The sequence below is a fragment of the Macaca mulatta genome, chromosome 12 (assembly GCF_049350105.2).
Source record: "Macaca mulatta isolate MMU2019108-1 chromosome 12, T2T-MMU8v2.0, whole genome shotgun sequence".
NCBI classification, from domain to species: domain Eukaryota; kingdom Metazoa; phylum Chordata; class Mammalia; order Primates; family Cercopithecidae; genus Macaca; species Macaca mulatta.
In genome coordinates this window covers 87,369,563-87,396,494 of record NC_133417.1, presented here as the reverse complement: position 1 = coordinate 87,396,494, position 26,932 = coordinate 87,369,563, and the positions used below count along the sequence as shown (strand labels likewise).

The following is a 26,932-nucleotide window of genomic DNA, read 5'->3' as shown; positions in this document are numbered from 1 at the left end:
TTTTTAATTTTTTGAATTAATTAGAAATTATAGAATGACATTTTGAGACTGTATAAATATCCTGCTTCCTTCTCACCAAATTTTCACCCAATGGTTTTACTATTCACTGGTTTTCTAGCTCTATCATTCCTTTGGTATTTATCAGTTGGTGTTTTCCAATAGGAAGACCTTTATTCCTAATGTATTCATTCATTCATTTTTATCAGTAATGACTCATGGATTCTGATTTTATTCAGTGGGCAATAAGACATAAAACATTGCTATCATTATTTATTTAGATGCTCAAATTGTCCTAGATTTGATAAATGAAGTCTCTTCAAGCTCATTCGCATGTTCTTTTGATATGCTCCCATAATTCTTTGAACGCATCCTTACTTTCTAGTGTGATGTATTCCAGATTTATCTTGCACTTTCTCTCTCCTCAGCCCTGGATTCAGCCTGTTTTATAAAGAATCTTGATCACTTTTAGTAGCATATCATATATAGAAACTAACATGTGGGTGCTAAGTGTGCTAATTGCTACTGTTGTGTCGTTTCTTGCTCCTCTCACTGGACATAGCTAGGGTTGTATATATTATATTTATAAAACCTATGGTTTATACCAGTACCTCTAACTTCTAGCCAATGCCATAGTACCTATTTTAGTTCTTCCCCTTTCCATATGTGAAATTCCATCTCCAATTATGAGCCACCTGACTCCTATTATCCTCAATATTCTTTTGCTCAAATTAATAGATTTGTATATATACAATGATTATATATAAAAATAAATTTATGGAGAAGAATAAACATGCTGATATGGTTTGGCTTTGTCCCCACCCAAATCTCACCTTGAATTGTGATAATCCCCACGTGTCAAAGATGGGGCCAGGTGGAGGTAATTGAATCATGGGGTTGGTTTCGCCCATACAGTTCTCGTGTAGTGAATAAGTCCCATGAGAGCTGATGGGTTTTATAAATTGGAGTTCTACACAAGCCATTTTGCCTGCTGCCATGTAAGATGACCCTTGGCTCTTCCTTTGTCTTCTGCCATGATTATGACGACTCCCCAGCCATGTGGAACTGTGAGTCCATTAAACCTCTTTCCTTTATAAATCTCCCAGTCTAAGGTATGTCTTTATTAGTAGCACGAGAATGGACTAGTACACATACATTAATATCCAAAAAAGTTTTGTGGTAAGGGGAAAAATAAACTGAAGGAAGACTGTTATTATTCAATGTTTAGGCATACAAAAAGCTACAGTAATTAAACCAGTTTGGTGCTTGAGCAGAAAAATCAGCAGAAAAGAAGAGAAATAAAGCAAAAAATCCCCATGAAAATTAAATATACAATAAAAGTAACATTTTAACGTAGAAGAGAAAATAAAGAATATTTTAAACCCATAATATTGGTATAATACGCATTTTGGATAATTTGGAAAAATCCAATTTTAATATTGAAAATATGCCTTAAGTTTTATGTACTGTTAATTCATTTCTCAATAGAAAGGTATTTTATTTAGAATATATCTTGTTTTAATAATGCAGAAATATGTCAAGCATTTATTATTTCTTTTTCATAAATGAAAACACAATAGGCATTTACTGCAGTTGAGTGGAAGTATATGATGTCTGCATATAGTCAGGAAGAATAGATAGCTATGTGGTATGATTTAAAGGCATGCCTATAACTAAATAGCATCCCATTGATCTGCCACAGTTACTTTCAGTTAGAGTTTTTGATAATTGTGTTCCAGAATGTAATAAGAAGAATTTGACATTTCCTAATATATTAGCAGATTTCATTTCTTCCTCGGGTCTGCTGGCTCAGAGTACCATTTTGAGCCAATGAAACACAGAATACGCGAGTTTGTATAGAAATCAGAATGGGAAGAAAATATGTAGACTATTAACCCTAGATGATTGCTTCAGTTTGAGACTTGAACTTCCAGAAATTAAAATGAGAGCACTGGGATTCTGGAAATGAATCCTGAAAGGAAGAGGAGGATATATGAGATAATCTGTGTTTGCTTAAATTATATGCTCTGGGACAACAGTGTCACCCTTTCTACATATACCATAACCAGAAAAGATTATACAAGTGAATTCCAACTGAGGAAGACACAATTAGGGCAACTTTTCTTTTGGTTTATATTTCTGTTGTGTTCCTATACATGTCCTCCCAAAAGAAGAAATATCCTCAGAAACTTTAAATCAAGGCATTAAAAGTAGAAAACAACAACTTCCTCAAAGTAAAATATTGTCATGTAAACAGATAGTCATATGTACTTTTTCTGTGACTTCAAATATTTGTACAGTTAGCCCATATCTTCCTTTCATATTTATTTCCATAGAAACAATTAACTGAAGTGCTTGTTTTGTGTGCCTAATCAGAAAAATTCTCCCAACCTTAAAGGTTTTCTTGGTTTCAGAACTTTTTGTCTTACTGAATATAGAATTGTTCCAGCACAGAAACTGCCTTAATTAAGGCCACCAGTGACTTCCATGCTGCCAACTTTACTGGAAATGTTTAGTGGACATGTTCCACGAATCTCTCTGACTGCTCTGCAGCTTTGGTACCAGTGACATCTTTCTTCCACTCAATGTCCTCTCCGCTTCTGTTGTAGGACAAACTTCTCCTCCTGACTCCCAATTCTCTCTGACATCTTTGCTGAATACTCTTCCCTGCCCATCTCCTCAATTGCCAGAGTTTTGTTCTTGGGACTTTTCTTTTGTAATCTAAATTTTCTCTCTGAGCAAGGCCATCCTCATTCATAATTTTATATTTTATATAAAATTATATAAATTATAATATATTATTATATAAATTATATATATAATTGTATATAAATTATATAAAATTCCCCCACATTTTATCTCCATAATGGTCTTCTTTCCTCTTTCATCACACTACCCCCCTGCACCATTCAAATATCTAATTGCCTATTAAATATCTTCACTTGAACCATCTTTTGGCATCACAAACTCAGTATGTGTCACCAGTAAACTTACTACTATGCTTCTTTCTTCTTATTACCAACCTGGGTTTTCTTACACCATCCTCCCAGATAACAAACGAGAAATCTCATTATTATCTTAGAATCCTTTTTCTTTTTCATTCAGTACACCTTATTGTGTACTACGTTAATATCTCTTGAATACACTCTTGTTTGCAATTAATGCCTTTGCCTTACTTCAGGCCACAGTCATCTTTCACCTAGACTACTATAACATGCTTTTTACTGATATCCCTGTACCCATACTTGTAATCCTCAAAAATATTTTCTATACTTTTCAGTGAGATCTTCCAAAACTGCAAAGTAGAAGGTATCATTTCTCTGATGGTAGCCCACTAGTGGCTCCCCATTGCCTATTGGATATAGTCTCAGCTCTTCAGTATAATTCAGTCTCTATAATTTTTCAGATTCATCTCCTGTAATTTCTCCTCATATTTTTACCTTTAAGTCACGCCAGGATACCTTCCTGAATACTATGGCATTTCATGCTTCTGCATTATTTTCTACCATTTTTTGACTGAACTTTCTTTCCCTACATTGTATTTCTAGTAAATAATTTTCCCTTGATGAACTTCCAAGCGCTGGCTAAACCTTGCTACAACAGCACAATTTCCTCTGTGAGTCTTCCTTTCTCTCCCTTCTTTGCCTCTTTTGTTCCTTTTGTTTTATGAATGCACTTCCTTATTGTACTAAAATTACTTTTAAAAATAGATTATCTGTCAAAATTTAAAAATTAAAACCAAAATTTACCTTTCAATATGCCTTAGAAGTGGCCCCATTGGAGACCAACAGAGGACTTCTTAGTAAGCTGAACACAGCCAGTTTTCCCTCCATTCTTGGAGCAGATTGTTGTTTTTTGATTGTGTATTGATAATAACAATCAATACTTGGTATAAGATAAATAACTTGGTATAAGAAGTCTCTATCTTTAAGTACAGGTAGTGTTCAACAAGATGAAATGCTCATATTATGAGAGGTCTTAAATTTGGAGATCAGGGGAACAGTAGATTTACTTTTACCAGCTCAGGGATACTTGAGAGGTAAGTGCTCTCTGAGAGGAAAAATAAGAGGAATTTTGTAATGGCTAGGAGGGTGAATAACTTGACCTTGAAAATCCCTTCAGATTCCAGAAGTCTGTGATTCTATTTATAACAAGTAACTCATTACCTCAAGGTCAAAAAATTGATGTTCATGAACTATACTGAATGTGTACATTCAAAACAACAGCATTGTTCTGTATTTGCAGAACAACCAAGAGAAGTGAGTTCAGAATCTCCATAAACTTAAGGTAAGAATTAGTTAATAATATACTTGATGTTTATCACTGGAAAAGAAAATTATTTATGAAACAGAGCAAAAGAAAAGAATGAAGATAAAAATATAAAATGATTGTAAGAAACAGAGAGAAAGAATCAAAGTGAATCATATTAGATGGACCCAACCCTACAAGTAATTAAAGCACTAGTAATTAATTCTGTGGACTCTGGTGAAAAGCAGTCCCAGGTTCAAATCTTTGCTTTGTCAGTCCCAGCTGTACAATATTAGCTATCTCTAAAATTAGATACTAATATTGTCCCATATTGTCATCTGGGGAATTCAGTGTAATAGGTTCTGTAGAATCCTCGGTGGTGCCTGGTACATATGTGCTCTGTAATGGCAACAGCTCTTTTATTGGATATAGGGGCTAGGTAATCTCATAAGTAACTCTGAGCCTTACAAGTCTATGAATGGAGCCTGTCTAGCCTTTTCAGTGAAGGTGAAATATCTTATGAAGTGATTTAGAAAAAAAGTAGAGAATTTTTTTTTTTTTTTTTTTTTTTTTTTTGAGACGGAGTCTTGCTCTGTCGCCCAGGCTGGAGTGCTGTGGTGCAATCTCGGCTCACTGCAAGCTCTGGTTCCCGGGTTCACACCATTCTCCTGCCTCAGCCTCCCAAGAAACTGGGACTACAGGCGCCCGCTACCACGCCCAGCTAATTTTTTGTATTTTTTAGTAGAGACGGAATTTCACCATGTTAGCCAGGATGGGCTCTATCTCCTGACCTCGTGATCCGCCCGCCTCGGCCTCCCAAAGTGCTGGGATTACAGGCGTGAGGCACTGTGCCTGGTCTAAAGGTAGAGAATTTTAACTAATCAATTAATTCTTTTTACAATTTGAATGGCTGCAAACATGATTTCAAAGAGAAAATTACCTTACAGACACACCTTTGTGTTGGAGACCCATTCTGCATGTTGGGGATATATATCACAACTTCATTTGCAAATTTACTAATGATTTTTTTCCCCAAGAGTTTCTCAGTGATGTTTTGACCAGAACTTTTTTTTTATACACTTTTATTCGAGGAAGATTATACAGCAAACAAATGGCAAAATTTGAACTTTAAAGCCTCCAAATATTTAGTCTTCTGCTTTTCATGGTTCATTGATCCATCCACATGCAAGGCTTGTATTGTGAGATTGACCCAAACCAGATATATGTGTCTCTGAAATCAACAATTCCTGCTAGAATTCAACTTAATTTAAATCATCAGAGAATTAAAATTTTAAAAATATGGTTGGCCAAGGTGCTTTTTTCTTTCAGGCTGCTATTAAAACTAAGAATATGATCATGGAGAGGCAGTGCAATATGTTAGTCAGAACAAAGATGTCAGCATCAGAAAGACTGCATTCAAAACCTATTACTGTAATAGACCAACTATACAGTCTTTGGCAAATTATATAACTTTTCTAAAGTCTAGTTGTCTTGAGTGTGAAATGAAGATATGATATTCTACCTTTCAGGTGTGTTATGTAGAATTAACTGAAACAGGGCATATAAAGTATAGTACCTGACACATAGTAAATGACTGCCAAACACATCCCAACTTTCCTCCCTCCACATTTTCCATTGGGTCATGTAGAGAAAAGAGCAGATGAGGGAAAATTATTATTTTCTAGTACCATAGAGCAAGATGAAGGTTCATAGTGTTGAAAAAGATGCAGCATTTCTAAGATAGACTTGATTTCCAGTATTCTATTCTGGTATTAAGCCATGCAATGATGATGCAGTAAATAATGTGTCCAGTATGGGGCTTAGGAAAGCACTACTGACCAGTTTAAATCCTATATGGAATTTGAATTTTAAATTTAATAAAATAAAAGTATTAAAAAATGGTAACTATGGCATGTCGTAGAACAGTTAATGGTAATGACACATTGATATTCAAAAGAAGATAGTAATTCCAAAGATGAGATTGCCAAGGATAGATTATTACAGTGCACTTGGGGTGGAGGGAGTATTCTGTAGAAGCAAAGAGAAAAGCTGAAACTAGAATGAATTTTTTAGGGAGTGAGGGTACAAATACATGTGGTATTTATTAGAAAGGTAATAAGGGTTGTAACCTATATCTATACATTTGGGTTATTTACACAGAACCTTACCAAACACACTATTGGAAGTCTGGCAAAGTAAGTGGATGCTTCTACTCAGTCAGTATGAGTCATGATTAAATCTATTGCTGTCTAATTCTCAAAGCTTAGAGAAGTCAATAGGTTAGCATTTAGAAATTTTCCGTTACTGACATTGATTCAATTCATTTCTTGGTTGTAGCTCTGCACATTTATTCATAAGCATTACTGAAAGCTTAAGCAGACTTAAAAAATTACTAATACAATTTAGCATCATATTGAAGCCAAACTTAAAATATGGAGGAAAGCAGGTAAGGACGACTCAATATTGAAGTTAGGTTGTTGATTTAGTGATGGACTTCATAGTTTCAGAGAAGCTAACCAAGTCTCAGTATGCAGCTACTTTTGAACAGCTTTCCACTGACTGAAGAATTGCAGATAAGAATATCTTTGGCATATTTGGGGAGTAAACCTCTGAATCACATGCTTTTAAACTTTGATATCACATGGATCACTTCCCTAATTACAGCCCCTCTTTTTATGTGATGGTGTGAGCTTCTGTAACTCTGTAGGCGAATGCCGCATGAGTGACACCACAGTTTCACCCATCATGTGCACTCGAAATCATGTATTATTGCATGACACTTAGGGCTTATGAAACACTCTGCTTGCTCTTCTTATCCTGCTTGTTGAATATCTATTCATCCCTCAAGCCCCTGTTCAGCCATCTCCTTTTTAGACCTCTGACTCAAGAGAATTTTATATTAAGGAGACTTGTTTTTGCAATGTTCCTTTAACTGCCTACTATACAAAAGCCATTTCCTTTAATAGTAGATTTATATATTGGTTGATTACACACTGAGCAATGGATGTTTGGCTATGAGAATCTGTTTTAAATTATTTCCTTTGTTGTTGTTGTTGTTGTTGTTGTTGATGTTTTCATAGAATGTTACACTACTTATAGGAAGGTTTTTGACGGGCAGCACTTAAGGCCGTCAGAACTGGTGGGAGTGCTAATTGGAGCCAATCAAACTTTAACTGATCTGCTTCTACACTTCAGTGACAAAGAGGAATTTCTTCTACTTTTGACGTAGAAATCCTTGTTTCTGACGGATTTAACTGACCAGAGAGTTAGCCAATTTGGGGAACAGCTTTTCTTTGTCATTAGAAACTATAAATATGAACTTTATTATTAATTAACCTAAGAAAATAATAATTCTGGTGTATTTTGTTATTGAATTTGTGGTCAATAAACTGAGTCTGATACACAAGTCAAGGGAATCTAGTATAAAGCTACTGAATGAATAGAAAATTTTCCCCTGAGATAGAAAACATTTCTGGTGAGGTTGAGAACCATTTTCAAAGTGATTGTCAGTTGTATTGTTAATTTTACAATTCTCTTTTGCTGTGGTTTGAATGTGTCCTCTCCAAAATTCAGGTGATTTCAGTGTGGTAGTAGACATAGGGACTTTTTCGAGGGGATTAGGCCAGGAGGGCTGCTCCCCACTTAATGGGATTAAGGCCCTTTCAGGGAAAAAAAAAAAAAAAAAAAAAAAAAGGCTTCATTTTCAATTAGCTTTCCTTTCTGCCTTCTGCCTATTTGAGGATGTAGCAAAAAGGCCCTCACTAAACCAGAGGCTGACACCTTGATATTGAACTTCCCAGCTTCTATAATTGTGAGGAAATGAATTTCTGTTCTTTATAAATGACCTAGTCTCAAGTATTCTGTTACAGCAGCACAACATGGACTAAGATGCCATTGTATTTGCTCTCATTTGTGTAAAGCTCCAGATTTGAAGAAGTGTAATGGCAAATATGAAACACGAATGTAAGTTTTACGAAATGTTTTGAAACATTGCAAGAGATCAGTGAGTCTATTTTTAGGGTCTTACAGTCACATATATGAGAAAAATATATTTTTGGTATAACTTGATTAGGTTTATTTTTATAGTAGTCAGGGTAAATTACATGTTCTGATATTTTCCTCAGTTATTGCATCCTGCAGAATGGATTTATTCATGCATTGAACAGATACATTTGTGAATAAAAAATTAAACAGATTATGATGCACACAGATTATGGTACTTGCTGAGGGAGGAAAAAAGTGCAGGTACGGGTACATGAAATTAAAATAGGGTTATCAGGAGTCACATCTCTGAAGAGGGACACTGCAATGATATCTGAGCAATGAGCAGGATGAAAAGCATTTCAAACACAAGGAACAGTATTTACAGAAGAGGCAGGATAAGAGCGTGAAGTGTTCAAGGCACAAAATGCCAGCACAGCTAGTGGGGAATGATCCAAAGGTCAGGGTTTTGACATGAGAGCTACAAGTACATGAGGACTGAATCAGGCAGAACGTGGATGTTGTGGTATGCTGTCCTCATTATGCACCCAGTGAAATGAGTAAGAAAGCTTCATCATATATGGGGATAATATCTTTGTCTCTCTTCCATTTTGATGTGTATGACCAGAAGCACAGGTGTGGACCAGTTTTGAAAACCTAAATGGAAATTTTGAGCCCCTTTAAGACAATATTTCTGAAAGCCAGACTTTGTTCACACCAAAAATTATTTCTCAAATCCTTGAAGCTCTACCTGATATACATGATCAAGGCCTGTAGACTTGAACATTGGGTCTGTTATAGATGGATGAAAGGCATACAAGAGATAAATTAAGATATTTTCTCCGTCATAGGATAGGAAAAGCATCTCTTCTGCCCTGATGAATTATAGAAAAGGGAACCCCCAATGGAAGGTGTTTTGTGCAAATGGTCAAAGTATTTGGACTTCTTTCCTATAAGCTGAAATCCCAGAGGAGGAGCAGGTTTGGTTGAAAGTGAAAAGCTAAAGCAGAGTGGATTTTGCTGTGATTTAGTGAGTTAGCTATGACAGAGTAGAAATGGAGGTATGGTGTGGCCAATCCTAAGTCCTCAGTACCTGTGTGGGATGGAGGCTCAGGAAGTTCTGTTAGCCCTGTGAGGATGTCAAAAGCTAGCTGAGATGGGGCTGTCTATCTGTCGTGAGCCTGCCGTGACCACAGCAAGAGGCTAGGGGGTCCTAGACAGATGCCAAGGGTTTAATAGCCTCAATAGAGATCCAAGTGGAGGGTGTGGATGAGACTTAGAGGACATTGAAGCAGCAAGGAAGGCTGAGATTGACTCAATCCATGACAAAGGACCAAGGTTCCCAAACTAAGGCAATTGACCAGAGAAGCCATGAATTTTAGCTGTAGATGTGTGCAGGAAACCAAGTGACAAGACAGACAAGGGACATAGTTGCAGAGACCAGAGGACACAAAGGAGATCAGGGACCTGCAGGTTTGGGGCTGAGACCACCTCTTTCCTGCCACCACAAGGTCATAGAAACCCACTTCCTTATAAACTCAGGTGTCTCCTTGAAGAAAAACAATGGGCTGGAGGAAATATGAAAGATTACACATTTAACAGATATGACTGAGTTTTTAGAAAAAGAATATGTATTGATATAAAAAGATGATGAGATAGCATTAATGATCACTTTGTTCATGTATTCGTTCCCTTAACAAATAACCAGTGAGCGTGTTTTATATACCATGTACAGGGAATACAACAGACACTAATCCCTGACTTTCCAGAGCTTAGTGAGGGTAGTTCCGGATTGAAGCTACAAGGAAAACAACAACAACAAAAAGCAACAGCTCAATAAAAAAAAAAGATGCTGTAACTTATTTTCATGTTTGAGTAATGTGCTGTATTTTTAATCCTACGACAATGGAGATGAAAAGTATTCCAGTGGTATGCATGACCTTGTTGTGGTTAAGGAAAGTTAAAAATGACTACAGAGTTTATTCTTGCTTGGACACTAAATTTAAAGAACTTGACATTTTATCATAGGGTTAGTCAGAGAGTCACAGAATTTTAGAGCTGGAAAGGATCTTAGAGGTCATCTGGTCCAACCTCTTAGTTTGACTAGTGAAGAAACTGACTAGGGAGTTGAAGGGAAACTTGCCGCTAAAGCTGGGGTTTAAATATATGTTCTTTGACTTTAGTCTAGGGATCTTTATAATAGAACAGAACTTTCATTCATATCTTAGCAGGAGATAATCTATAAGCCTGTTCAATTCACCTTGGTATCAAGTGAATCAGGGCCCTTTGGAAGTGTTTCTAGGGCTGGTGTTTATAGGTATTGGGAACATAATTGGCGATGTTATGACACTTAGGTAGGGCAGGCGGTTAGAAGAAGAACAGAAACTCTCTAGAGTGGTTAGTTATTTCTTCTCCCAATAGAATGTTAAACACAGCCCAGAAAGATCCTGAGTGACCCCAGAGACAGAGTGCTTGCCAAGATGACAGTCTACTGTGAGGAGTAAAAGCTTGGGCTCAGGAATGAGACATCTTAGTTCAAATCCCAGCTCTATCATGTATCTACTACTTCTTAGTCAGTTGTAAAACTTGTAGCAAGAAATGTGTTATAAAGAATGAACAAAATGCTGAAAGTTGTGAATGACTTACCTTGGAAGGATAAGTCAGATTTAAGTTATTTCAAAAATGATTCTACTCTCACTCACTTATATGCAGTAGTTTTTCCTCTAGAGGTAAAGGGGTAGAGTTATGGTTAGTTTATGAGGAAGAATTTACACCCTGCCATTTATCTCATGGTATAGTTGACCAAGTGGTGTTCCACTTTATTGACGTGATATTTCTAGTTATGACAAATGAAAACTATAGTAGTGTTTGCATTTAATGCCCATGTTTTGCTTTTCATGATTTTAGCAAGACCTTGGAACTTTTCTGGGAGAGGATCACATGTACACTTCATCTTTCATGTATGATATATCAAAAAAAGAGAAAAGATTGGCAACAACTAAACTGGAGTTTAGGTGTGTGAGGTACTCTAATCATACACAAGCCTAGCTTTAATTTCGGTGAATGGTAGAGAAGGAAGAGTAAAAGAAGCAGTGTTGTGTTTTTTTTAAATTAAGATAATATCATATATGTGTCATGATAAAACCTAAAATGCCATCTAATCCTTTCTTTCTTGCATTTTCTTTTCCCTCCTGCACTTAATTTAAAGCTCATTAAAATATATAACTTGTAACATTGTGTTGAATTAAATGTTGTTTAACAAAAAGAACACACATGTGGTCTCACGTGCTATTTGACTAGACTTACATGGTTAAACTGAGAACCTGCAGACCCATGCATTTTCCAGTGCTTGGGATGGCATAATATCAAATGACCTTTTTGCCATTGCATGCTTTGGCGCTTGTGTATTACAAACACAGTCAGACAATAACAATGAAGGAAATTAGGCAAAGAAAAGCTTACCTTTTGTCCATGATGCTTAATGGAAAATACCACGACACTCTTAGGGTCCTTTTGGTTGGAAAGGTTACATGGGTTAATCTATGCGTTTTGTCACACAAAATGAGTTGGTTAGATGGAATTCTTGGTGTGTTTCAGCTGAGTGTTTTAGCAAATTAATATATTTATTGAGCACCAGTTAGGACAGTTTCTAACAGCACTGAGTTGGGTAGGGTATGTGTGTGAACGTGTTAGACAAAGTCAGCCTGACTTTGTTTTTCCACAACAGGAAAAATAAAAACACCTTTTCTGACCCCCCCTCAGGAAAAAAACTATTCGTAATAAATTATAGTCTATTGTATAAGAGACTTGGCCTTTTTATGTATGCATATATTTTAGTATTTTGCACACTACAGTTGTGTTAATGTAGGGAATATATTTTTGTAATTTAATTAATAATCATGAAATCTTTCTGTCTTATTGAATACTACATTAAAGTTGAATAAGTTGATAAAGTCAACTTTTTTCCAACGTTAAATTTAAATGTTCTTTGAGAAAAAGCTAATAAAAACATTTAAGAAATACATATTTTTCTTTGTGCCCAGTGAATATTTAATTTACTGGTGTCATCTGAATGCTCTATAGGATCTAAGATTGGTTTTAAATATAGTGCTTTCCATAAAGTGAATCTAAACTTTCTAACGTAATCACAGAAAAAAAAAATATATATAAACCTAAGGTAATGAAGTATGTTATGGATTTCCCGTGATTAACAACTTTCAGATTCTTCAGCTGGTAATCAAGCCTTTGGGCTTCAAGTTATATTGCATACTTGCTTGCCATTTGAACTGTACCTTGGCTAGATGTTTATTAGTATTTGTCTTGAGTTCCCTCCATTGTGTTCATGTAGAAATTGTGTCACATTTCCAATTCAAAAGATGACAAAATGAAAGTTAATTTTTAAAAGTTGATGGGCTAATTATTTTCTTGAATTGTCCCTCAGGAGGAATATTTATGCTCTATTAATGGTAATATAGGTAAACCATGACTACAGAAATTGAATACTACCCACAAATGCAAAAACCCTTCCAGAAGACCTGTACAATGTGTTATTACTTATGTGCTTTTCTAAATACAAAGAAAGCCAAAGCATATGGTAATAATAAAGCATCTGCTTCAAAAGTCTGCATCTAAATTTGTTTATAGATGGTCTGTGTATTTAACTGCTATATAGCACACATGTGAATTTATCATTGGATACTTATTGATCATAAAGAGAACAGTGGCATAGATGTCATTATATAACTATGTAATATCTGTATAAATATGTTATATATAATATAAAATCATCTTTTTATTTATAGCTTCCTTATTTATTTATAATGGTACATAATAAGTGTAGCTTTTTAAGTATCAGGCGTCATAACTTCTATGACAGTTTCTTGGCAAGATGCAGACTAATCATATTTAGAAATAACATGATAGTACCATTAAAGCTGGAAGGAAATATAGAATTCAATTAATATTATAATTTCATTTTACAAAGAAGAAGATGGGCTCAGACAGGTCAAGAAATTTGCCCTCAATGGCCCGGCATATTTACAATAGAACTAGGACTAGAACCCATTTATTTTATTTTTAGTTTAATGCTCTCAGACTGATTACATTTCCTAGTTTGGATTAGAACGGCTCAATAAAATCCATGATTCCCTTATAACTCTCTTCTGCTTCCTTATCTCTCCTCAGGGAGGAAAATAAAAAGGTGATCTTTCTCCCTGTAAGTATTTGGAGAGTGCCAATAACTACAGATTGTATCCTCCTTCGTGACATTTGATCTTTATTTTTATGGATCATTCAACTGAAGGCATGCACGTTACTCATTTCCCCCTCTTATTACATGCATATATTTAAAACATTCTAATCATGCTTTGAAATGATTTAGTTTATTACAAATCTCTGATCTGGAATCTTATGACATTATTGACTGAACAGGAGCTTTGTCAGTGATTCAGATACAGGAAGGTCTCCAAAATAAGTTACATTAAAATACGAGCATTCCCTTTATCTGGAACTAGAATAAGAGTTCCACAGTGTAAATCTGTCTTCTAAAAGAAAACAATTTTTAATATCATTTATTTTCAGTTGTTCACAAATTCTTTTATACCTGCTTTGCTTTCCTTTTACTTTTAGAAATCCAAATTTCATCATATAATATATAAACCATAGGCTCCCGGGCACTGTGGAGGGACTTTTTGTTAAAAAAGCATGTGGCTGTGTGTGTGTGTTTCCATCTCTTTTTTGCAAGAGATATTTCCTCTTAGTTGGAAAGCCACATTTGGGTACAGACATCTGGGTATAATGTCACCAGTAGAAATTAGCATTTTTTGTTTTTCTAACTTTTGAAGCTCTGGTCAGCTTCACATGGGCTTTTATCAGTTGATATGGCATCTTCAACTTCAGCCAAGAGGAGGCTATTAGATTACAAGTGCTAAAAATGATGAGTCGTCTCCACACTTCAGCCAGCATGAATGCAAGCAAGATTGTAAAATAATTATAATCTGAAGCAGAGCCAGCCATGCAACCCCAGCCTATCTTTCTTCCTTAATTTGTATACAGTTCTTATTTCAAGAGAACAAACTTTCAGAGGGTACTCACATGGGGCTGCTGAACCAGCTGTACAACTTTTATTTTGAAGAAAAAAAGTTGAGCCTCAGAACAGTCTGTTTTAAAGACAGGGAGGGACTTAGCCTTTCGGAGCTTGACCAGCATGTGGAAGGAGAGCTTTCATGGCTGCAATAACTTAGGGCGTTTCTACCTGGATGACACTGGGGCAGGAAGTTTTCTGTTTGTTTTGTTCTGTTTCGGAGGGTCCCGTGCACTTCTCTTGCCTGGATCAACGTGACTCTTGGTGGTTTTTGCACACCCTGCTCTGTGGGGGAGTGCCCCAACGTGCCTGTCTTATGTGGCCTCTATGGACACACTGCTCAGCTGGCAGAGAGCAGGGAAGTTTTCTCCCAGCACCCAAAAAGAGAAAGAGGAAACTACTTTTTCTTTCTGGGCTCCTTGCAGCACAATAGATCAGAATAAGCTTCCACATTTCCTCTCTGGAGTTTCTGGAGTGGTTTCCAGGAAGAAGTTAAACCTTCACCTTTAAATGGATGACCATGTCACAATCAGGAAGAAACATCTCCAAAGACCCATCTTTAGGTAAGTAATGCTGCATCCCAGGTGGCTCTAGGGCTGTCAGGAAAAATAGTTTCTCCCTTCATCCTTAATTTGAGGTCTGCCACTAATCAAGAGCAATCAAGAGTGCTTAAAGTTTAACTTCAGGCATACCAAGGGAGCCTTTTGATTTTTCATTTTCTGAAACTTTGTGTACAAACTCTTATCAACTCCTGAAAATACATTTAAAAAACATCTTAACTATTCAAGCACATAAATGACATAGTACTGGAAAAACTTTGGAAACGTTATGCAATCTGTAGCTGTTTCTGTGGGCTGTTGCACAGCCCTCTAAATAGGAAACGTTGTGCTTAGTTCTTTCAACTGATTATAGGCAAGAGCAGTGTTTCAGTGCTGTGAATACTACACCTTTCAGGAGTTAAGTGTCAGGAGATAAATTTGAACTTGATAGCTACTTTACTAGAGTGCACATTTTACAACTTGTTCAGGAATATCAGACCAGCAGTTAAACAACAGGGTGATAGGAAAAAATTTACACTGTGGTGGAATCTATGACCAGGCGAAATGTAGATACAGTGTAATGGATTGAGCTAAAGTTTAATTTTGGAGGGAGGTACACCCTTTCTCTAAGAAAGCAGCTGTTTCTTCATCGACTCTTTAATTCTGGATTCTTTAGTTACCTATTATGTACTTTAGAATTTATAATAAAAAATTAGTCATTTAAAAGTATCTAGAAATTGAACACTATTTTTTGCACCTTAAAACAGAAGATTTTTAAGAAAGTCAGTTATATATCAGTTTTGTTCTTTCCACAAAATAATATTATAAATAAAGCAGAGATACTACATGTTAGCAATGTTAAAGTCAAGTTGCAACCACTGGTTTTGGTCTGGAATTAAATACAGGATGATAAAACGTATGAGCAAAATTTCTCTGTGGTTTCTACATAATGAATGAGTAGACCTCGAGGAATATAATTATATAAAATGTGGCCATTTTTATGTATTGATTAAACATTAGTACTGAATTATTAAAAGCAGCATTATACTTTTGTAATGCTTAAAACAAGATGTTAGCTTGAATCTGTTTTAAAGTCTTCCTTTGAACATAAATTATATTTAAATTCACGTATATGGATTTAGTATTATAATCCCCATCTACTTAAATACGTTTTTGTAAGTCTTATGCAATGATGTTGGTAAATAACCAAAAATCTAAAATGACCCCCAAAATATATTCACCTACCATATTTCCTGAAAAGTTCTTCCAATTGTATGTAGTATCTATATTTTCCCAAGTGCACGTGCAACTTCAAAAAGGCATGATAGTTGCCCAGATGATTCTAAACTCAACACCAGTGAGGCACAACACCAGTGAGGGCACCTGCAGCAGTTTGGAAAGGCAAGGTTGTGTTGGGTAAAATCAGATTCACCTAGCCATCATCTTTATTGTATTACCCCTTTGGAGAGCTGTGGGGATTGAAGCAGTTGGTTTTCACCAGTGATTTATGCCAAATCCTCATTTCTTCCTGATTAGTTAATTATATGCTTAGGTGCTACGGGCAGGTGGATTGCAACTTAACTGCACGTCTGTGCTTATTTATGTAAAGAATAGAACTTTGTGGAAGCTGAGATTCTTTGCCCAGATAATTAGAATGAAATTTGTCAAATTCAAGTGATTTGCTTCATGATCCTGGTGCTCTCATACTTTCACCAGGGAATTGTTACCAGTAAGTCTAGAAATGGGTCTTTGACTGACAACAGATTAAAGCTATATGTGGGAGCAGGATTTACTGGTCATCTGGCACATTGACAGTTGGCATTGCTTTTACCAGGGTATTATTGTGATGAGGGAAAAGGGAGATGGAGAAATATCTTAAAAGATTCAAATAACTAGGCTTAATTGCACAAAGAAAGTTTGGAGCTGATTTCCATAACACAGACTTCCCAATAGCTAGTTGTACTTTTAGGGAAGCTGGCAGTGAGTTAAGCTTGCTTTTGATGCATTGCTTCTTATCTCATGCCTCTCTTCATTTTCTTTGTCAGCTTCCTTTCTTAGGCACCTTGTTCTCTGAGGCTTTCCCTGGGCTGTCTGGCCTCTCACATTGAGACGTCTTTCTCAAGACTGACTTTTCAGAGACCCATGTACCAGAACTTTCCTTCTCAATATGTACTTGTAACTGCACCCTACTTCCTAGAGGCCTTGCACACTAAATCTCAATCCACTTTGCAGGCAAATCTGTGCCAGTGTATTTTGTGTGTGCTAGTGCGGCCAGTTATAAGCTTAATGGACATTTTATGAAAATGGTATCTTGGCTGTTTAAAATTAATTCATTTAAAATTTCAGTCATTAAGAAATATTTGACCAGGTGCCATGGCCAAATATTCGTAATCATGCTTGTAATCCCAGCACTTTGGGAGGCCAAGGTGAGTGGATAGCCTGAGTTCAGGAGTTCCAGACCACCCTGGGTAACATGGTGAAACCCCGTCTCTACTAAAATACAAAAAATTAGCCAGGTGTGGTGGTGTGCACCTATAGTCCCAGCTACTTGGGAGACTGAGGCATGAGAATCGCTTGAGTCCTGGAGGCGGAGGTTGCAGTGAGCTGAGATTGCACCACTGCACTCCATATTGGGCTGTAGAGTGAGACCCCAACTTAAAAGAAAAGAAAAAAAGATTATTCCAGGATTTTTTTTTGAAATATTTGGCTCATCGATATAGTTTCAAATTTCTATATACAGGTTAATTTCTCCTATAATTGAAGCTCCAGCTTTAATTCTAGTCACCTGGCCTTCACTGATTGACTACCAGTGTCCACTTCTGAGTCCATGGTGCTTGAGAGTTCAGATATGGGGGAAAAAACTTATGGGACCTCACATGATATATCATTGAGGATATACCTAGATAAATGTGATACAGGCAAGAGATGGGTGCCATAAAGGAGGTGATAACATCCTGGGAGACTGAAATGGAAGTGACAGATTTCAGGAATGACTCATTCTAAACACCTAAGTGACTGGAAAGATATGAGAGCAAGAGTTTTTTTTTTTTTTCCAATTTAATTTTCAAGATTTAATTAAAATCAGTTTTTCATCAGCACAGTCATCCTAAATTTCGGAAAGTAAGAGTCACCCATCAAGTGGAAAAAGTTACTGAGAGGTTTTGGAGTAGATGGTGAACACTGAAATTTTTTAGCTGGCTACGATATTAGGAGGCTTGGGAGGAATCTTGCATATCATTTAGATCCTGCCTTTAAGAATGTCTGGGGCTCCTACAGTAAAGATTCCAAATCATTTCCCATAGGTAGGTTATCAAATCTATTTTTTAAAAAATTTCCTTGGAAATTTTAGATATATATTTTCATATCATGTCAATGAGGCAAGGAACACAGGCTAAGTTTCTTTCATGGCCAAGGCAGGAGTTTATATTATCTCCTTTATGGCTATCATGTGGAAGTGTGGCATCAATGAGACTATCGAGCCCTGAGCATATGTGCATGGTGAGTGCCTTTTAGGCACACGGTGATTCTGCCTGCACAGGCTCTTCCAGCTCAGACTGGTGTTGAGAAAACACGATGCTCCTTTTCCTCAAGAGAAACACTTTGAGTTTTATGATTTTCTGGAAAGAAAACACAATCACAAAAGTATATTAATATGTTTTCAATCAATGCTGCTAAGTTCCTCAGCATGTAACAAATTACTGTACATATATTTTTAAAATCCAAGATGTGAATCAACACTTCATATATGAGACCTCACATAGATACATTCCTTTAGGCTTTTGAAAACCTTTGTTTCTATATTCCCAGAGATCTTTATCTCTGGTAATTATAATAATTTATCTCTTTATATGACTATATTCATTAATTTGCATTTTAATATTAAATGATGTAACACATTCAAATGAAGGATCTTTATGTAACTTTGGTAAAATAATTGTTGAAGACATTTACACCTTATAGCATACTCATCTTGATTAGTAAACTTTCTATAGTCCCATGTGATAAATCAACCTTAGACTATGATACCAAAAAAAATCTGTTTCTTCTAATAAAATTGCACTAATAAAGTATTTGTCTGAATTTCACTGCCTCAAAGCATTTAAGCCTGGGCTTTTGTTATAATTATTTTCTCTTACTTAATATTTTGTTTTATCAAATTCTATTATATGCGCATTTTCCCCATTTGTTTCTCCAAATTCTTTCTAGAAGTAGGCAGTGAAACAATGAATTTAAAAAGTAAATTGAAATGATTCTTACATGTTAAACTTTAGTGTTATTTGGAGCCGACAACCTTTTGAAGCTCTTTCATGGTTCAGAAGTGGTTAGGTCACTTTTGTGGTAATTTTCCATTAGAAATAAAACTAAAAAGCCACAAACAAAATCATGCAGATAGTTCCTTATTAGGCCTGTAATTGAGAACAAGTCTATACATCCAGGATCAAAGATACTAAAGACAACAGGTTTCCAGACTAGTGAACATCATATTGGGATCTCGTAGCATTTAGATCACACGGTTTCTTCTCTTTATGTCTTCTCAGAAGCTTTATTTTCACAAGTATCTGTTAGCAGAGGAATTCTGAGTGTGTATTTGGCAGGCATATTTTCTTCATATAATAATGGAGAAAGCAGTGGGATGAAATAAGAAAGCCTAGAAAAAGAAAAGCACATCCTAATTTTGTCTGTGGACCTAATGGCTATGGTTAATACCTATTGCTGTTAGTGACTTAACTGATTTTTGAAATGTATTCCAAAGATCAAAGCAAAAAAGATAAACACGTTTGAATGTAAGGCAGATAATGTTTACCATGAAAGAAAATTTCAGACATTACAGTGCCTTGTTATTTTTCCGGTTGTGATAAAAGTAGCTCTAATTTTTAAGTGGTCATCACTAATAGATAAACTATGATTTGTTATACATTTTAATAGCAGGCGGTAAATTTAATGCCAGGCATTTATTCCTGCTGGTATTATTTCACCCACAGTCAGCACAATTTAAATTATCTCCAATAAGCTAGCATCATAATTATCAGCAGCAGTAGCAAGTATTGATATTAACACCAAGAGAGAAAATTCATAGAAAACTTGGTGTATTTTTAGGCAAGCTATATGCATGTAATCTTTTGGATAACTCCATGAGGCAGTATTAAATCTACAATTAATAATTTTGGGTAGAGTCAGGAAAAGGGTATGATTGAAATGTGGGGAGGTGTCTCCCACTCTGGAGCTACCCAAATATCATTTTCTCAGCTACAGCAGCTTGATGACATGTACATTTATCTTAGACATTGGTAAGATTTTGAAATGGCTTTTCAGAGATTTGGAATGAGCAAAATAAGGAAAATTAAGATTATGCGGGTAAAACAATTTACTGGGATTATTAATGATTTTATACCATCTGGAAAATTTTATGTTTATAGTAGTCAGCCTATTTCACATAGTGTTTAGGTAAAAAGCAATGAAAAAAAAACCAGTCATACTGGTGGATACTTGTTTAAAAGAAGACATGTAAGTATGTAGAGATGGAATAAATTTAAAGAAGTCTGTAGTATTTTTGAACCTAGTCTCCTCAGTTCTGTGACTGGACATAATGTAGTTTTGACAGTTAGTTCTCATGGGAAAGCTTCAGTTTATTTATGTATTTGATTATGGCCACTTGGACACGAGCTATAATTGAGGATAATTCAACATTTCCTGAATTGGAGCTGCTGGAAGTGTACGGGGCAAGTTCCAGTGCATTTGAAGGAATAGATGATAATACTTCCAGATTTATTATCTTTGTAATAGCCAAGCCGGCTGCACTGAAGCCTTACTTTTTGTTATGTAGAAGCGTTAGTTCTGGGTCAAGCGGGCATCCACGTTTAGTGTTTTGGTGTCTCCAGCCTTTAGGATTTTAGAATATTATTTTTAGAAGAGTTTTTACATTAAACCAGAACAGATATTTAAATATTAATTGTATATGTATTAACCAGCTGCTTATAGGCTTGAAAAGTTATGTGCTTTTATTATGAAAACCATCACTTCAGCCTTAAAATATTAATATTTAATTTGACTTTTTTAAGGATCAGAGAGCTTGGAACAAATTGATTAGAAACCAATGGTAATGAAAAACAGTGGGGCTGTATCTTGGTCATATAAAAGTGGCAGTTATGTCAGTTCTAACTGAGGTAGGGAAAGAGAATCCCCACCTGGTCAAGTCACTTTTAAATTATATCATTAAATTAAATTTGGATGAAAATAGGGATATGTGATGATCTGGGCCCACCTGTTTGTTAGAGATCACTAACAAAGATGCCAACAGCTTATATCTATTCCAGTAGTGATGTCTCTGTCGAAAAAAAAACAAAACAAAAGAGAAAACAGAAAAAAAGAGACTCTTGCTAATTTTTGGACCCATTGGGCATTTACTGCTCAGTCCAGCTACATCCAGTTATTATTTCTAACAGCGCAGTGACATTTTAGCAGCATGTCTTCTGCTGTGCATCTCGCTCATTCCATTACAATTAATTAATTAATATTAATTAATTCTAGTATAATTCTATTATAATTATTATGATTCTATTATAATTAATTAAGAGGATCAGCTCCCCTATGAAACTATAAGATCCCTGAGGCTAGAATCAATACTGAATTCATCTTTGTATTTCTCATAACTTTTAGTAGAATGTATTTTATAAGTAAGCATTCACCTAATTCTTCAACTCAAATACCTACAGGGACCACACTGGTATTGTAAATGTGTGAAATACGATATGGTGGGAACATAGTAGGTGCAAAACAAAAGGCATTTAGTTTGACATTTTTAAAAACACTAAAACCCTAAACGGGATCTAGCTGCAGACTGCCAGCTGGTGCCCCTTGAACTGAATGAATGATAGAATGAAGTTTGTTTTGTTAGGTCCACACAGTGGTCTTCTCTCCATTGTTAGGGTGAACAAATGGCCAGTAGAGCTTAGATGAAAATTCTGGCAGTTACATGCAAGAGGTATACGAGGAGGATGAGTACTTTGTTCTTGTTTCTAATCCTTACTAAAGAATGAGAAAATCACAATAGCCGGGTCTGGTGGCAGGTACCCGTAGTCCCAGCTGCTAGGGAGGCTGAGGCAGGAGAATTGCTTGAATCTGGGAGGCGGAGGTTGCAGTGAGATCACGCCACTGCACTCTAGCCTGGGCGACAGAGTGAGACTCCATCTCAAAACAAAAACAAAAACAAAAACAAAAAAACCCTACAGCATAACTATACTGATAACTTCTATATAATTTTGTAGCATTAAAAGAATAGATGAAGTATATAATTCTTGAATGAATAAAATGCATTTGTGTTAGTACCACCTTGAATTATTCCAGTATCAGGAAATTCAGTGCCTATAGGCATTTCAAGTTTGAACTTAACTTGTTAGAAAATACCTTCTTAAATTGAAATCTGTCTTCCTATCAGTACAATGTTTTTTCTCTCTTTTAGTGGAACTGGAAGAAGAAGGATTTAAACTCTCTCTTCCATAGGTTAGCTCTTTAAACATTGAAGACAATTGTATCAGCAATTGCTGTTTGTAAATCTTCCCAAAGCTTAGTGGCTTAAAATGATGTGCGCCTGTGGGTCAGTTGAATGTTTCTGCTGATTTGTGCCAGACTTGGTTGATGTCAGTGGGGCTTTTCCACGCATCTGTGGCCAGATGGTGGGTTTTCTGTGGGCCAGCTTAAGAGGAAGAGGAAACACAAACTTTTTCAAGGTTCTGATTAAGTTTGATTGAGTTTTGTTACTGTCCCATTGAAAAAACAATAAAAAAGCCACATGGCCAAGCCCAGCGTTGGTGTGGGAGGGCATAACCAAAGGGTGTAGATATAAGGAAGCATTTACATTTGGTTCAGTTAATGCAATTATTCTGCTCTTAAAACTCATGCCTTTTTTGGTTCTTCTTTCCCTTACTCTATCTGCAGTCCATTCCGCCGTTGAAGAGAAAGCACATAGTATGATCTTTATTTCATGTTGTTAAGTGATGTAAGTGACTGGTGAGGTTAGGAAAAAGATATATATGAACAAAGCAGTGTAGTCCAGATGACTCTCATGTGACCCAAGGGTCAAACATGGCTCATTTGACTCTAGGGTTATAGCATGCCTGAGATTCCTGGTTTAAGAAGTTTTAAAAAGTTAAAAGGGAAAAACGTTCACCTAATTGCCTAAAACATGAGCTATTACACCCATAATGACTGCCCACATTTTCCCATTTCTTTTTCAATAATTGATTTTTACCAAGTGTCATGCTAGCCGACTTGATGAAATTAGTTATTTTAATAGAAGCTGAACATAATTAATTACATAATTTTGGGCAATTCCATTCCAAATACACTAAAACTATGACATGGAAAGGAGGCTTTGGAAATAGTAATAATAAAACAAAGCTTCCTTATGCATTTGAATCTAATTTGAGTTCTAGCCATAATGTATATTCTCTTGGGAGTTAAATTTATTATCTTAAAAAATTTTTATGGGATAGATTTATGATAACGTTTCTATCATTGAACCCTCCTAAACACCACTATAATAGGTAAATATTTTTGTAAAACCTGCAAATTATGTAACATTTATTTTGAAACAGTGATTCACAAAATGATTTTTTTAAATTGACATTAGACTTGCAGTTTACAAAACAAAAACAAAACACAACAAACTTTTGCATTTGTGACCAGAGATTTTGATTCAGTAGGTCTGGGGGTAGAAAAGTTTGATGTATTTCTACAAGCTCTCCAGTTTATGCTGATTCATTGCTAGATTTGGGACCCATTTCCTTAATGATATAATTTATATACACTAGGAATGGAAAGGCAAAATAATTTGTAAAATGTTTTGATAAGATCAACTTCATAATTGGAAATATAAGCCATTTTATTCTTTCATTTTTCATGAAAAATCTCTGTTGGGTACAGTGGACTTCTGAATATGAGGAGGGATAAATTTCTCCCCTAAAAAATCTTCAATGCTTTTTTCAGGATACAGAACAGAGACAAACTACTGTGAACTTCAAAGCAGTGGTTCTCAATATTGGCTGTGTCTTGCACTCATTGGGGAATTTTAAAAAATCCCAAAACTCAGGTGGTATTTCAGACCTACTATATCAAAATCACTGGGTGAGACCCAGCGATCAGTGTTTTTCTTAAATTCCCTAAGCCACACTTAAAAACCACAGACCTAAAGAGAAGCACACATAAAGTACAGTGACAGAAGAGGGGAAAACACTTGCAGGTGAACACTGAAGGGTCAATAGGATTCTGACAGGCAACTGGAAGAAGGAAAGAACATTAGCAAAGTGGTATAGCATCAGCTAAGGCATGGGAATCTAAAAGTGCATGAAGTGTTTGGGAAAGGTTCAGGAATAGGGAGAATTCTTCACTGGCCATCCAAGTGCTGAGCATCTACATGTGGAGGGGATGCGTGGCTCAGTTTGGTTTGGGCTAGAGAGTCCAGGGCCATACAGTGTCTATTTTGTGACTGTGTATTGTCACCTATGTGGCATGATGTTGAAACTGACAAATCCGATGAACTGAACCCTTGAGCTCAGCATTTCCAAAATGCAATTTTGTCTTAGGACACCATTCCCCTGAGATACCCTGAACGAAAGCATCAGACAAGTTTGGGAATTACTTCCAGTCACACTCATTTCCCTCTCAGAGATTTACAAAGCATATTAGAAGTTTTGTAGTAAAACTCACTTACTCTAGTATTTTCCTAAACACTCTATTTATGTATAATGCTTATTAATATCCCCTAGAAAGTAGTGTTCCAAAGCGAGATATTTTAGTTTTCCTAAATTTCTCCAAAACATGCCGTCTTTATTTTTCTGAAACTCACTGTGCTTCAGCTAGTCTTTTCTCCTCCTTTAATTATTTCTTTTCTTATTTATGTTTTCTGGAAGATAGCCTGTCCTCAAGAAACTTCTCCGTAGTTAACATTTTTCATCTCCTCTTAGAGAAGTCAGGCAAAAAATGTTGCATAGTTGAGGGAATAGTTAATGTTTTATTACATAACTGTAATGATGTGAGTTTAAAAAAAGGAAGAAGAAATATTTTGAAAAGATTGGGAGAGGATGAACAATGTCACATTATTGAAACAGCTGAGTGTAAATTAAGAAATAACAGATGGAAGTTATGTGTGGATTATCACACCCAGGTGTCACTGTACACCCATTTGGCAGCATTTTACCTTGCCTTTGTGCCTTTTCCCTTGCTTCATCCTGAAGAGATTTTTTAAAAATCATTGTCCTGAAATTCACACTTAGTGAGAAATAGACAGTTCAAAATCTACAAATAACACCTTGTTGAATAATGATAGTTTGCAGGTGTGTAGAATCCCATATTTAGTTTATATTTTTAATTTTATACAGCTGTTATACTATTTGCTCACACATTTGCCCTGTAAAATGAAACTGTATAGCTCCCCATTTCAGAGATGAAGAAATTGAAGTTCAAATGGTCACAGGAAGTTAGAGAAAGAGACACAGGACACTGACATTAAGAACAAGCAGATTAAGTGTGGCTTGCCATTACAGATTTCATTTTTGTAACAAATATGTTAGGAGAACTTGGTGTGTATGTCAGGTCAGCCATATGGTTCTTCTTTGAGGTATAACCCATTCTCAGTAGCCAAGGAAGTGATTTGAATGTCCTTAAACATTGTTTTCAGCTACTTAGGGTTATTTAATACCCATGATTTCCATGCAAGTTTTCTTTTCTAGACATGGAGAGAGAAAAAAGTTGAGATAAGTAAATTATATGTTTTCTGTGTCATATGATTTACTGTGATGACTACACAAATATAGATTTGACATATCACATATGATGCACTTACTAGAAAATTTAGGACATAAAGAACTGTCTCTAGAAGAAGTAAAGACAGGAGGGAAAAAAGAAAGTTCAGGCAGTTGCTTTGAAAGTGTTTCTAAACAGAAGAGATTTGTTGCTATCATAATATAAATAACATTTTCCTAGGCAGCAGAAAGATGCAGATCTTGAAGGATATGGCTTCTAGGTTGTACAAGACTAAAACTCGATTTCATTATGATTTCATTAATAGAAATGATTAAGATATATTTTGGCAGCCATCCTATTAATCTGTATTTTCAGACATTGTTTTGCATCAGTTTCCTAGTATCCAAAATGCTAAAAATTCATTGTTTTAATTGTGTTTTATTTTAATGTATTTGAGACCATTCATAGGTGCTATGAAGCTTGCATGTTTTGTTATTTTAAAATATTTTACTTATTGTAATTTTCTGAAATATACCAAAAATTTATTTTCTAAGGAGAAAACATATTTCACAGTTGGCTAGGCAAACAATACAAAGCCCTCAGAAGGCTATTTTCTCTCTTTTAGGAATGAAATATTTAGAAAGTCTTTACTGAAGGCAGTATCTTTTATGTGGGACAGAGTGGTAAAGACAGATTTTTTTAAAAAATGCTTCCATCTCTAGGGTAGAACCATTATTTCATGATATTTACTTCAATAATAATCTATCCCAAATTGGTGCTTACTTAAAAAATGGAAAATACTTTCCGAGTCGTCTAAGGAGCTGAACAGTTGTACCAAAGGACCACTGAGCTAAACATTACATAAAATTTCTTTTCAATTATTCTGTTTCAACTTTTAGACAAATTGATGTAGAATTTGAGCTTCTAAAGTTGAAAAATTTTGATCCGTGTGTTTAATCTGGATAATTTGTTCTGCTTTATCCTTCTTCCTGCCTACCAACACATCATTTCCCACTCTCCCTATTAGCTCAGTTGGAATTTAGCTCACCCATCCATTTAATGGAAGCAATGTCAACACTGAGCTAATGAAGGACCTTCACTTGAATTTTTCTTTTTTTCCTCATTTAGATGCCTAGATAACAATATGATGCTGCCCCTTCCCACTACCCTCTCTTTTCTTTCATCCTTTCTCCCTTGACAGAAACCAGAATGCCTACTATTTTCTATGTGAGAACAACTTGCTACATATCCAGAAAACAAGTGGTTATGCCAAGTTACTATTTTATCCTGAGGAGTTTTACCTACCTCTGTAAACAAACATTAGGACATTGAAGGCCACCTTAGG

At 35.7% G+C, this 26,932-nt stretch overlaps 1 protein-coding gene across 6 annotated transcripts in view; it reads left to right on the top strand.

The window, feature by feature from the left end:
- PDE1A (phosphodiesterase 1A) overlaps positions 1-26,932 on the top strand; it is a 401,882-nt gene that overhangs the window by 78,870 nt on the left and 296,080 nt on the right. For 3 of the 6 annotated variants that reach the window (XM_028830528.2, XM_028830529.2, XM_077956439.1), the window contains exon 1: positions 14,413-14,871. In XM_028830528.2, the coding sequence (XP_028686361.1) occupies positions 14,819-14,871 (53 nt within the window). In that variant the 5' untranslated portion in view covers positions 14,413-14,818. 6 annotated transcript variants of the gene reach the window in all.